At 42.2% G+C, this 12,551-nt stretch overlaps 1 protein-coding gene across 2 annotated transcripts in view; it reads right to left on the bottom strand.

Annotated features, from left to right (window-relative positions):
- The window catches only part of nlgn3a (neuroligin 3a), a 255,864-nt gene that overhangs the window by 191,872 nt on the left and 51,441 nt on the right, over positions 1 to 12,551 (bottom strand). The window contains exons 2-3 of one of the 2 annotated variants that reach the window (XM_033974470.2): positions 2,234 to 2,910; positions 1,206 to 1,265 (exon numbers count right to left, since the gene is read on the bottom strand). In XM_033974470.2, coding sequence (XP_033830361.1) covers positions 1,206 to 1,265; positions 2,234 to 2,723 — 550 coding nt within the window. In that variant the 5' untranslated portion in view covers positions 2,724 to 2,910. The remainder of the gene's footprint in view (positions 1 to 1,205; positions 1,266 to 2,233; positions 2,911 to 12,551) is intronic. The other variant, XM_033974471.2, reaches the window with a different exon arrangement.

The raw sequence follows: 12,551 nt of genomic DNA, 5'->3' as shown, positions 1-12,551 counted from the left end.
GACCAAGATAATTGAAATTTTTTAAGTGGAAGGGGAAATATTAAAGAGATTTCTCTGGCTATATTCCACAACCGGGACTAATTCAGGAGCAGAATCGCCTGGAGGGTCAGTCCATCTCTTAAAATGAGTTTTAAATGTGAGCGAATAGTAAAGCTAACATCTGCTTCAGCCTCAGTGGAAATCAACTCCAACGCTCTCCCGGCTCAAAGAGAGCTGTACTGTACACGCCTATGCCCAAGTTCACTCAGAGAAAACTATTACGAGGCTTCAGGCGGGCTTCAGAACACTCTCTCTGTTATTACGGAGATGTAAGATTTAGCCTGAGCTGATCAAACGGGTCTTGGGCAGTTATGGGTTTTTGCTGGATAAATGGCTTCTATTTGAACGAGCCTGAATAATGAATATAATGGAACGCTCGCTCAAAGTTGTGTGTAAATTTAATTAACGGCAAAAGATGAGCTGAGCCCAGGTGTCAGGTTTAACAAATACATCTAATAAGGCCAGTTGCAGAGGAGTGAACCCAAACTGAAGTCATATGCAAATCTGACTTTTTGGAGATTCCGCTTCTGACTTAATCATCTTTATTTTTTACGGAAAGGTCTGACATTTTGTTTAAAAATAAAGCAGAAATGAAAAAGTTGCATATTCCTGTCATTTAAAACAACATTTGGTCATGTTTCAGTGATGTTCAACAAGCAGAAGACGCCGATTTCCAAATTTCCACGGATTATTTTCAGCATGTATTTTATATTTTAAGACATAAACAAGACGACAAATATTCTTAGGAACTTACAACAGGTGCAAAATGGTCTGTGAGTGCAGCCAGGTGAGACACGAACACCAATTTGCATTTGAATTTCTGAAAATGTCTCATAAACCGACCAAATGTTGCTTGCATTACATCCGTACAATCCTTACGGGACACTTTAGTCATGCAAATAAAACATGAAATACAAGTTGCAATCATCGTCTTGCACAAATACGTTGCTTTTTTCTTCTCACACTCTCTCACACGACGACTACAGCATCCATTAGGCACAGACGCACACAGCACTGGCACTCACAGGTCCCACGTTCATCCCAATTAGCTGATCTGATCTGGGACTTGATAGCTGGTGACATTGCCGGCTTTGGAAGGATGCATTGATCCCACTTCATTCCAAATCCTCCATTTTTCGTTGCATGTATGGATTTGTTTTACATACCTCCTTTTCTACACATTTTCTTGTTGGGTTTCCTGGCACATTCCTTGGATATTCTTTTGACTGTAAAATGAATGGGAAAACTACAAAATAACAGCGAGCTCTGGAAAAGATAGCAGGTAACATGCAACATCCGAGTCCAACCATTTATTTTTTTATTTTTTGTAAAACCCACGTCTCCCCCTCCACCCCTAATCCCCCGTCAGTAATGACAAGAACAACAAAAGGACCTGTTGAGAAAGTAACTGGGGTGTAACTGCAGAAATATTCCAAAATGGTGGAATGAATTTGCTGCAACCTGGGACGAAGGAAGCCCATATTCACATGCACTTCTATTTAAGACCCGATACTGCCACACAGACCTCTGCAGAGACTTTTACTTTCTAATCGGATAACCCAAAGTGTTATTTGACATTGTCCATTTTGGGGCACTTAACATTTTAAAGCCATTTTGCTGTGTGGGTCTCCTCTAAGTGGTGTAATAATGGGTGCTGCTTCAAAGTATCAACAGCGATAAATCTAAAACTTTCCAGACTTTTTAGTTGCTGCAGACCGATCAATGTTAGCCCTTTGGTTCAAAACCTTGCTTCTTTTGTGCAAGGACAAGAACGGGAGCGTAAAGGGTCTTACATAGTAACGGCTGATGCCACGGGCCTCCTCTGTACCAGAGAACATTTCACCAACCCTAAAGGTCATTCACTTAGGGAGCAGGCGTCTGATTCCCCAGGACAGTCAAGACAGTGAGGGGTGGGAGGTGCACCGAGAACTTCCAATCTCTTTCTTTTTAGGATTTGAATCGTTTTGGTTCTTAAAAATAGTGAATATTTGGTCGTCAAAAGAGGAACCTCTAACAGTGGCATGAAAGGGGAGAGTTGATGAAAAGACTAAATGATCGGTCCAGTCAAGATGGAGGAGATGGACACAGACACGGCATGCGCCAGACAACAGGTCATGCGCAAAATTGAGAGACTGAGAAAAAGATAGAGGGACAGCAAAAGAGAGGTGTGTGGTGGTTTACCCAGAGCACTCACCATCTTCTGTCGGAACATAGATGTTGAGGTAAAGACAATCCTCGTGCTGGTCCTGTATGAAGGTGGTCACTATATCCAGGTTGAAGGTGAACCATATTGGCATCATAATCTCTGGCACTGCGTTGTGGATATTCTGGGGGCAAACGGGGGCAAAGTGGGTGGCGTTCTTGATGCCTGACCACGAGGAGGGGGGTTCGGGGGGCAGGAAGCGCTTCTCTCCTACGGGAGGAGCGGCATAAGGAACGCCTAAGTACTGGTCCACTGGCCCCAGGATCTCACTGGGCAGGGGTACTCTCACGCCCCGCAGCTTGCCGTACTGCGTGTTCACAGTGGGGTGGTAGTTCTGGCTTCTTATCGCCACGAAGCACCAACAAAAACACAGTATCCACAAGGAAGAGTTGAAGTTGGCGCACACGTGGGCACCATGCCAGTTCTTAGAGTAACAATGACTTCTCTTTGAAGAAAACCACATGGTCCCTGTGAGCGACATCGAGTGTGAGCGACCAGCGTACAGGGCCCGCAGCCCCGGCACAAACACCGCTCAGCCTTCCAGTGCAGCCGGCTCTGGGACGGTCATCAGCTGTGATACTGCGGGCGAAAGTCACTTCTGTGTGTCTCCGCTCCCGTGAGGTCCTTAGTCACTGTCCTCTCTCACTTGTCAGGTCTTCTGTCCCGCGCTGCAAGCAGAGAAAACAGGAAATGAATGACACCGCACTGAAAAGCCACCATCACTTTTATCGACTCGCGCGTCAGGACATAAAACCGCTCAAACGCTAAACACGACACAACTCTCACTGATATGATCTTTTATTATGATAATTATAATCAAGACGATGCCGTGACTTTGACGCAGCAATTAAATGTTGTCAAGTTGCGCCCAGAAGTGCTAATAGGACCCTTCGCCGTTTTAGTCAGATCATCTTTAGGGACGATTATTAACGCTGAGATTTAACAGGGGCATTATTTGCAGAAAAGGCCTGGCTCAAACCGAGTCCCAGAGCCACGCACAATAACACGGTTATGCAGCTTTTCTGTTGACAGCTCCCTCCGGTGGTGTACTCATTTAGGCTTTGCAATTCCAGCCCCCAGTCCCGGCTCGTACACGGGGTCACGTTTCAAAAATGACCAGAGGGTTGGGGCAGGACTCGAGAGATAGCGCTATGTAAATGCAAAACAGCACTCCCCCCGGTGAATCCGACAGAGCCACCGACAAACCTCCCCACTCTGCCTGATCAATTTTCAATTTGTGAGGTTCAGGGCATCCCTTCTGTTGCATTCTCTCCAATAACAAAGGCACAGAAACAGCGGCATTTAGAGCAGGATATTGCGTTCCTAAACGACTGTGTAAATGATTTATAATGTAACGCAGCCATCGGAGACCCACTATGCAGAGAGAGAAAAGCAATCCTGGCGTTCCTGGAGGTGCCGTTATCGCGAGGCAGCTATTCCCATCTGCTGCAGCCATGGATCAACACGCAGAACGCACGGAGAACGCACGCCGCACATCAAAAAAAAAAACACGGCCATGCATTTTTAAATACAGCAGATGAGCGTAGCCGTTTCGATTTGCGGGTAAACGGAATGGGTTCGGCGGACAGTCGGGTTCGTGGCGGTGCATACTGAGCGCGGGCTAAAGCGGGAAAAGTCAAGCATGTCCAATCGGGTGGAAAGGGTACGCAGCACGGAGGCGGCATGGAAGCACAAAGACTTCTGGGTTGTCAAAGAAACGGGATGGTCGCGTGACGGAGCGAGAGGAGTGTGGGCTCAGGTTCTGTTTGCGTCGTCTGTGTTATCCGCCGCGGAACCTCGCAATTATGTCGGTTTCCAGTTGGGAATCGAGACGGAAAGCAGTAAAAGGAAAGACGAAAGAGGGATCGCAGACGTAGGAACGGCGTGGGAATGTTTTGTGCAACGTACGGCTAAAATACGAGATAAAGTTTAGGAACGGAGAACGATTATTACTCCATTAGAAGCAGGAGATGTACCGTTTATAAAGTTTATGGAGTCTCGTTTTAAGTCGTTTCCAGCGTAAGACAAATCATAGTAGTTTGGGATTTAAAGCTACACTACGTAACTTTTTGTCTCCATGGATACGTCACTGCGTTGCCCGAATGAGCGGCGAAACGTCTTCACTCGAAAACCTTTGTCCAGTTGACAGAATCGTATCGTTTTCCTACGGATCACGACGTCTTTGCCTGTAATGTTTCACACTATGGCTTTATCATATCTAGTATCTGCATCTGGAAGCTAGTTTACAGGTCAGATCTGTGCAGAGGCGTCCCACTCGTAGTGTTTTTCAAGACTCTTTCGAACTATAAAAACGCCCCTGCCACATAGTAATAGATCGTTTATTGCCGCACTGTGAAATATTTCAGGCAAAGCGATGATTCGTCCGCGGAGACAAACAAGTAACGGTAGTAAACTGTAAACTGTCCACCAGGAAAGTTACGTAATGCACTTTATGAGGGCCTATATTAGCATATTTTCTGTTCTAATGTTGTTTCCTCGTCACAAACAGACCTGAGTTCAGACAGAAAACACATTAATAAGAACTACACATGAGGTTCTTTGTAACGCCGGACACACCAAAAGATAAAAATAAGTTGTGTTCTTCGTACATCCTGCTCCGCTCCGCCTAACGCTACTGCCACTGAAGCTAAAACTAAATACAGAGGAGACGCTCGTGACCAGGACGCCCGGCGAACGCAGCACGACGGAGGTTTTGTGTTGGAAATAATCAAATAAAAGGAAGTTACTTTGCTTAAAGGCAAATATTACACTGTTTATCTGTGTTATAATGTAGTATCCTCGTCACAAACAGACCTGGAGTTGTGTTTTGTTTCATTCTCACATGTTTAACGCACAAACAAGAAAACACTCCGTTCCACTTTGTGATGTCATCATGTGGCGATACAGGAAGTGCTCTGCTGTGTTTTTAAACTCCACACACCTTCGTTTCTAGAATCATTTGGATCATTTCAGCGTCTGGAGTTGCCACTTATCTCGACTGAACTAAAGATAAAAGGAGCTGTTAACCTGAAAACTACCACTTGATGACATCACAAAGTGGAACAGGGTGATTTTTTGTCATCCTAAATCTGCAGGTTTGTGTGTTAAACATGTGTGAATGAAACAAAACACAACTCCAGGTCTGTTTTTGAGGCGCTAAAAGCATTAGAACAGGAGTGACGAACACATTCTCACCGAGGGCCACATCAGCAAAATGGCGGCTCTCAAAGGGCCAAATGTAAAATAAATCTAACTAATTTTACTAGTTTCTGCATTTATTACTTATTCAAGTTACAAATATTGCATATACATTTGCCTGGATGTAAAAATATGTCTGTGTCTCCTGATAAATTGAGATTTTAAGACCATCAAACCTTTTAATTTACCCTGTCGAGGGCCACATAAAATGATGTGGAGGGCAGCATTTGGCCCACGGGCCTTGAGTTTGACGCATGCGCACTAGAACATGACTTAAAGTTTACGTATCGCCCCAAATGACCTGAGCGCCGCCGATTACAAATATGAACAGTTCCCAGAGCAGCTCGACTCTCAGACTGAATCAGCTCAGGGGATTGTGGGAGCGCCGTCCGTGCGGTCAGAGCTGCGTGTGGTCAACTTAACAGCTTCATTCTTAAACAGAACCTTTTATAGTCGTACGGTTTTAGCCAAGTCTAAGAGCACGAGCGAGCGCAAGATTTATGTGATGGCTTCTCCGTCCTCTGATGACTAATGGCTCTATTAGTCACTGTGGTGTGAAATATTACTAAAACTCTCCTCACTTTTGACTACATGCCTGTTTCTTCTTCAAAAAAGGCCCTCAACTTGAAATGAAAATTAATCTAATTTTGGATCTATTTTGAGTTGTGAGGGTAATGAACTTCGCTAAAGTGATCTCCGCAAACTGATAACGGCGTTTGAAGTTTTCCAGAGAGGGGCACCTTTACTATTCCCAACAGTAAAGATTTTTAATTTGAGTTTGAGAAGTGCCCACGCTGCATACGAGGCCGCGATAACATTAATTTCAAACTGAGATAAAATGTGTTGGGTCAAACTTTTTAATCAGGACATTGGAAGGACATAGGACTGTGTGTGCGTCCGTGTGCGTCCGTGTGAGCGTGTGGCGGCGGCGGCGGCGGGGGTGTTTGGAGGGCATCTTTCTCCCCTCCGGTCACTTCCCGGGTCCGCGGCGCTTTGATGTGTCTCTACCTGTGCCAGGGGACGGCGGCGCAGAGGAGACGCCGCTCGACTTCTCCCACATCACCCGCAGAAAATATCGACCGGCTCATCAGCGCGGCTTTGCGGACTAATAACAAATACAACTTAAGGAGGGTTTAAGTCAGGACAGGAGCAGCGGAAGAGGGAGGGGCCTCGTAAAAGGGAAATGCAAAATGGCAGATGGAGAGCTTTTATGTCAAAAAAAAAAACATTCATTCTCGTGTCTTGTTTTATTCCGAAGTATTTGCTAAAATTAAAACAAATTGGATGGAACTGGAGGATCATTAGTCAGCAGATCAATGATTCAACGGGAAAAAAAAAAAGCGCTTACAAAGATTTCGGTTTTAAGACAATGTAAATGTAATATCTCCATAAAGTGTAAATACCATAGACTGTAAAAAGAAATGAAAGAAATGGACTAAGTCAGCGTGACGTCACCCAGATATACAGCAGATATAGAGGCGGATTTGGAGCCAAGTTCTGATGCAAACATCATAGCGACCGAAGAGCCAATCAGGAGCGAGGCTGTTAAAGACGACGCCTATTCTATCCCTAGCAACGCTGTCAATCAAACCTGTTGCTAACGGAGAAAGAAGGCGCCTCATTTGTCTGTTATTAATGTTCATATCTTGATTTTACAGGCACAAAAGCGAAATAAAAACCCCAGGATCATGTAGAGGGTTAATACGAACATTTAAGAGCAAAATGATGAGTCTGACAGCAGCAGGGACAGAGAGAGGACACAGTTTAAAACACAAACAAACAAAAAAAAAACCTCAAAATAATAAGTAAAAAAAAATTATAATAAATATAACAAAAAAAAGAAAAAACTCAAAATATAAAAAAAAACAACTCAAAATATCTAAAAAAATAAATAAAATAAACTCAAAATAACAAAAAATAAAGAAAATAAACAAAAAAAACCCCAAAACCCTAAAAAAAAAATAGAAATAACTAATAAAAAATAAACAAAAATAAAAATAAAAACGAACATTTAAGACCAAAATAACGAGGTTCACTGCAGCAGATACAGAGATGGGACAGTTTTTCAATAAAAAGTGAATTGGAGCCAGAGTCGATGGAGTCGGACGCGCGCCCAGCCGCACTTTCCTACTTGTAACGTGGCGGCTAATGCTTCAGCTGTGTATATTTCTATATAGAGTCTATGGGAAATGTAAATCACAGATCAAGGACGATGCTTTACTCTAATGTGTAATGGAACAGACTAATGTTTGCTCTGCCCTTCTGCAGCTTTTCACGCAGATCTGGCATCGATTAGTGCTTTGAACTTTCAAGTTCAGTTTAACTTTATTTATACTCACAGGTATCCTCCCTCTGCATCAAACCTACAGGATATATACGCCTTGTACTTGTAATGTACTTTATGGGCTTGTTGAAGCCTCTTAAAACACTACACTGTGTCATCACTCACTCCACACTCAGAGGTGGTAAACTACTACAGCTGCCCTGGGGTAGAGTGATGGAGGCGAGGCTGCCAGTCTGCATCATCGTACCCTCAGACTCACTCACGCTCACGAGGCAAGGTGGGTGAAGTGTCCTGCCTAAGGACACAACGACAGAACGAGCGCTCTAACCGCTGAGCCACTGCCGTCCTGTTTGTAGAGAATGAATTAGGAATAGTTGAAAATCCAAACACGAGACCAAATGGACTCGTGCACCTCGACGCTCCTGAGACACTGAATCCTCTCTGATAAAACAAGGACCCGATCGCTCTCCGCGTCGCAGCCGGACCTCCCGACTCCCCTCAATCACGTCTAATGGCAGTTAGCCCGACAAAAGCATTCTCAGCGCCGCATCACTCGCCCGCAACATCTAAGGTCAAACGGAGCGTGGCATCGTGACCTGAGAGAGAATAAGCACTGATCACAAATGTTTCTGAAGACGACTGCTCCAATAAACAAACTCCACGAGACGCAAAGGTACAGGAGTCTGCAGACGCTTCGCTCGGCTCATTACGAGGGAAAACAGACATTTACCTTTAACTTTTAACTCTGAACATTTTGTCTGCTGAAATCTTAAAACCAAACATCATTTTTAAGCGTCTCGTTCTTCAAAAATGACAGTTGGTATTTCCTCCTCTGTCCTCATCAGAAAGTCTTTTGCAGTCGCGATAAGACGAAAACCGCTATCCACCTTATTCCAGAAGTTGCCGTGAGCGCCGCCATCGTCATTGGACTTATATTTTTCTGCATGAGTCTGATCTTGACAGTAAATAAGTTTCATAGGGACTACAGAGCCGTTTTAAAGCCTCCAGAGAGTCAGCGCATTGACTTGTTGATCACATGAACATAGAACATTTTGCACAAATCAACACGACTTTATTTCACATTTTAGCGGTGAAACTTTTCCAAAATTCTCCGTTGCAGCAGAACAATAAGAAGCACTTTATAGTAACTGAAGCGTGGACAAAGACTTAATTAAAATGAATAAACAGTTTATTAAGAATGAGTCAGGGCTTAGTACACTTTAATGAAGAGTTAGGGTCAGGAGTAAAGGTTAAGATTTTAATTAAGTCGTTACTAAGACTGAATCATTCTTAATTAAAGGGCTCATACTACGCTATTTTCTGTTCTGTTATAACGTAGTTTCTTCATCGCAAACAGACCTGGAGTTGTGTTTTGTTTCATTAATTTATTCATTAAGCTGAGTTTTTTCTTCTCTCAAACAGAAAACACCCCGTTCCACCTTGTGATGTCATCATGTGGTAATACAGGAAGTGCTTTGCTGCGTTTTTAAACTTCGTACACCTTCACCAGATTCTTTTCAGACCCGAATTTGCCACTTCTCTCGACTGAACTAAAGGTAAAAAGGAGCTGCTAACTTCAAAACTACCACTTCATGACATCACAAGGTGGAACAGAGCGTTTTGAGATGTAGACAGACGAATAATAAAGTGTTTAACAAGTGTGAAACAAAACAAAAATGAAACTCCGGGCATGTTTTTGAGGACATAACATGGCTAAAACCTCACAAGAGTCTATTTTGTGTAATATAGGACCTTTAACTATTTGTTCACTACCAATTAAATGTATATTCATGCTTTGTTAACGCTAATTAAAGTGCATTTATTACTGTTACTCAATAATGTAAACTGTATCTTAGTATATGTCTTATTTGTTTTCCGTATATATCAAAAAGTAAATGGCTGAAGTAAATCTAGACTATAAACGATAATATTGAAACCAAACAATAAAACAGAAATATCCTCAAAAAACCAATTCAATACTTGCAAAATACGTAAAAATATATAAAAAAACACAACACCAGCAGTTTGTTTGTGTCTATAATGAGTCATAGAAGTTCATAATTCACCTTCCGCAGCTCAAATCTCAACACAAAACAGAAAAATAACCAAAATGTTCTCACTAATTTGAAGAAAAAGTCCAAACGATAAACACTGAGCACGTCTGTTTCGTACTGAACGGTCAGTCGATACAGTAAACATCGTGACAGAGCGACGGAAAAGGCAGGTCAATGATGAGTAAACACATATACGCTCGTGTTTTTATATAATCCCGAAGGCTCGACGCCGTGTAGAGCTCTGTATTAAATCAAATGGACTGGCGTGTTTCAAAACCGACGCTCATAACCGTCAAACGCGACCGAGCTTCAATCCGCTCCAGCTGGGGTCTGCTGCTGCCGTCGCATGAAACGTTCCGGCCTTTCCGTCGGGTTTATTCAGCGTTTCCAACTTTGAAAAATCTCTATTAAATCAAGGACAAAGATACGACACGTCCAGACTACAAATCACATTATGAAAATATCCCAGTTCTGTCTCTGCTCCGTGAAGAAAAGACATTTTAGACTGATTTTATTATATTGACAATTAAGGAGAGCTAATGCTAATCGAGCTAGCCTTCTTACCGCGTGGCATAACCTTCGGTCGACCTTTGCTAGAGGGACGTCTCTGGGAACGACCAGGCGTGTCGCGATAACATGTTTTGAAGTGCGATATATTGCAGAAGAAGAAAGTATAGACGATAAACGATAACACTGAAGCCAATTTACGCCACTGACGCGACAATCCTTAAGAGAAATATATTTAATGTGTAATATAGTAAAAAAAATAACACAAAAACACCACACAAACTGAAATAAATAAACACTTTAGCGGTCAGTCGGAGTCAACCCTGTACGGCTCAAATCTCATCGCAGTAACAAAAAATAACAAAAGGTTTCGCGATAGTACGGAGAAAATGCGCTTTGGGGTGTCGCTAAAGGAGCTGAGGGAGGTGTCTGGGGTGAGGGAAGTGTGGGAGTGCCCGCATGGACCCGCATAAGAGGAAGAAAATGGATGTGTGGACGGACGATGACGAAGACGTGAAAAATAAGTAAAAGATGCCGTAAAATGCTGGGTCACTGCCACAGACTGTGTAAAGAAGTGCGTTCAACTCCAAATGAAGCTAATCGGGGCTAGCATAGCAGTTATAGCGGCTAATTTAGAGCTGAGTTCAATGTTTGGAATTCTGACCGCGAGTATCATAGCAACCAAAGAGCCAATCCAGAGCGAGGGTGTTGAAGGAAACCTGCCTTACACATCTACACGCTGTCGATCAAACCTGTTGCTAACGCTAACGGGAGCAACCTCAGATAACGAAGAAAAAAGAAAAGAAAAAGAAAGAATAAAAAGAATCATGTAGAGGGTTAATATGAACATTTAAGACCAGAATGACGAGTCTGACAGCAGCAGGGACAGAGAGAGGACACAGTTAAAAAAAAAACAAAAAAACAACAACTCAAAACAACAACAAAAAACCTCAAAAACAAACAAAACAAAACAAAAAAAATCTCAAAATAACAAAAAAATAAAGAAAATAAATAAAAACTCAAAATAACAACAACAATAAAAAAATAGCAAAAAAAATCCTCAAAATAAAAAAAAACAAAAAAAACTATAAATAAATAAAAATAAACTTAAAAAATAAACTCAAAGTAACTCAAAAAAATTTATTAATATGAACATTTAAGACCAAAATGAGGCGTCTGACAGCAGCAGATACAGAGAGAGGACACAGTTTTTCAATGTAAAGTGAATTGGAGCCAGACTCGATGGCGCGCTAGCAGGTTAGCTATGTGCATTTATATATGCCAGGCCTCTTTCATCCTTACACTTTGGCTCTGCTGGCTTGGAAAAATACATTACAAATATTTAATTGAAGTGTATTTTATTTGTGTTACTTCTTTTTTTAAATTGTAGTTTAAACTGGAAGATTATTGTGATGTTGAAATATTACATTAAATTAAATTATATTATTTTTCGTCACTCAAAATAAGCATCACACTCAAAAACGACCGCTCACAGTCCTGCGGCCGATACAATAGTGCGGCTTATTTATAGAATTTTACTGGATAACGGTCACCGGGGGGCGCTCTCCAGCTGTAAACGTAGAAGTGAGACCGACGTGGGGGAAGATTATGCTCTGAAGAATTCACTAGTTTTGATTTTGAACGGTCATTTTGCGCATCATGGACACGCCCTCATCATGGAAAACACACGAACAAATGGATACGACGCAGTTTTTAAGATAAAGAAGGAAATAGAGCCACTGCACGTGAGCTCGGCATCAATGAATCCAACTTGATCGATGTAAAAAGACGACAAAAGGAAATAAAAGCAGATGGTCCATGTTGGTACAGCTTTATTTTCTAAACCTGCAGGTGCGTTCGTCCCGTGTTGATGTCGTGTCGGTGCCAATTTTCACGCAGTTTTTTTAAAAAGCGTGTCCGTTCACCGTCTTTCTGTGTAAATATCTCACGTTACAATATAAAAACCTGCGGCTTATATTCAGGTGCACTCTATAGTCTGAAATTTACGGTATATATACAGTGTTATCTTAATGTAGAGTGTTTTTTTTCATGGAACACGTGTCCAAACGGCTCTTTGAGGGTTAAAAGTCGCCCATTCCTGATATAAACATGTATGATCAACACAGATAAATACATTTCTCACACTAAAATCACAATACGTTTAAATAAATGCTACGTTTATTTAGCATCTTCAGTTCTCCGTTGTTTAACTGTGACGATACAATCCCCGTCTTGGTTCACAAACACTTCACAAACGCCACAATGA

This window comes from Periophthalmus magnuspinnatus, chromosome 10 (assembly GCF_009829125.3).
Source record: "Periophthalmus magnuspinnatus isolate fPerMag1 chromosome 10, fPerMag1.2.pri, whole genome shotgun sequence".
In the NCBI taxonomy this organism is placed as follows: Eukaryota; Metazoa; Chordata; class Actinopteri; order Gobiiformes; family Gobiidae; genus Periophthalmus; species Periophthalmus magnuspinnatus.
The sequence above is the reverse complement of the archived record's forward strand: the minus strand, read 5'-3'. Positions and strand labels throughout refer to the sequence as shown.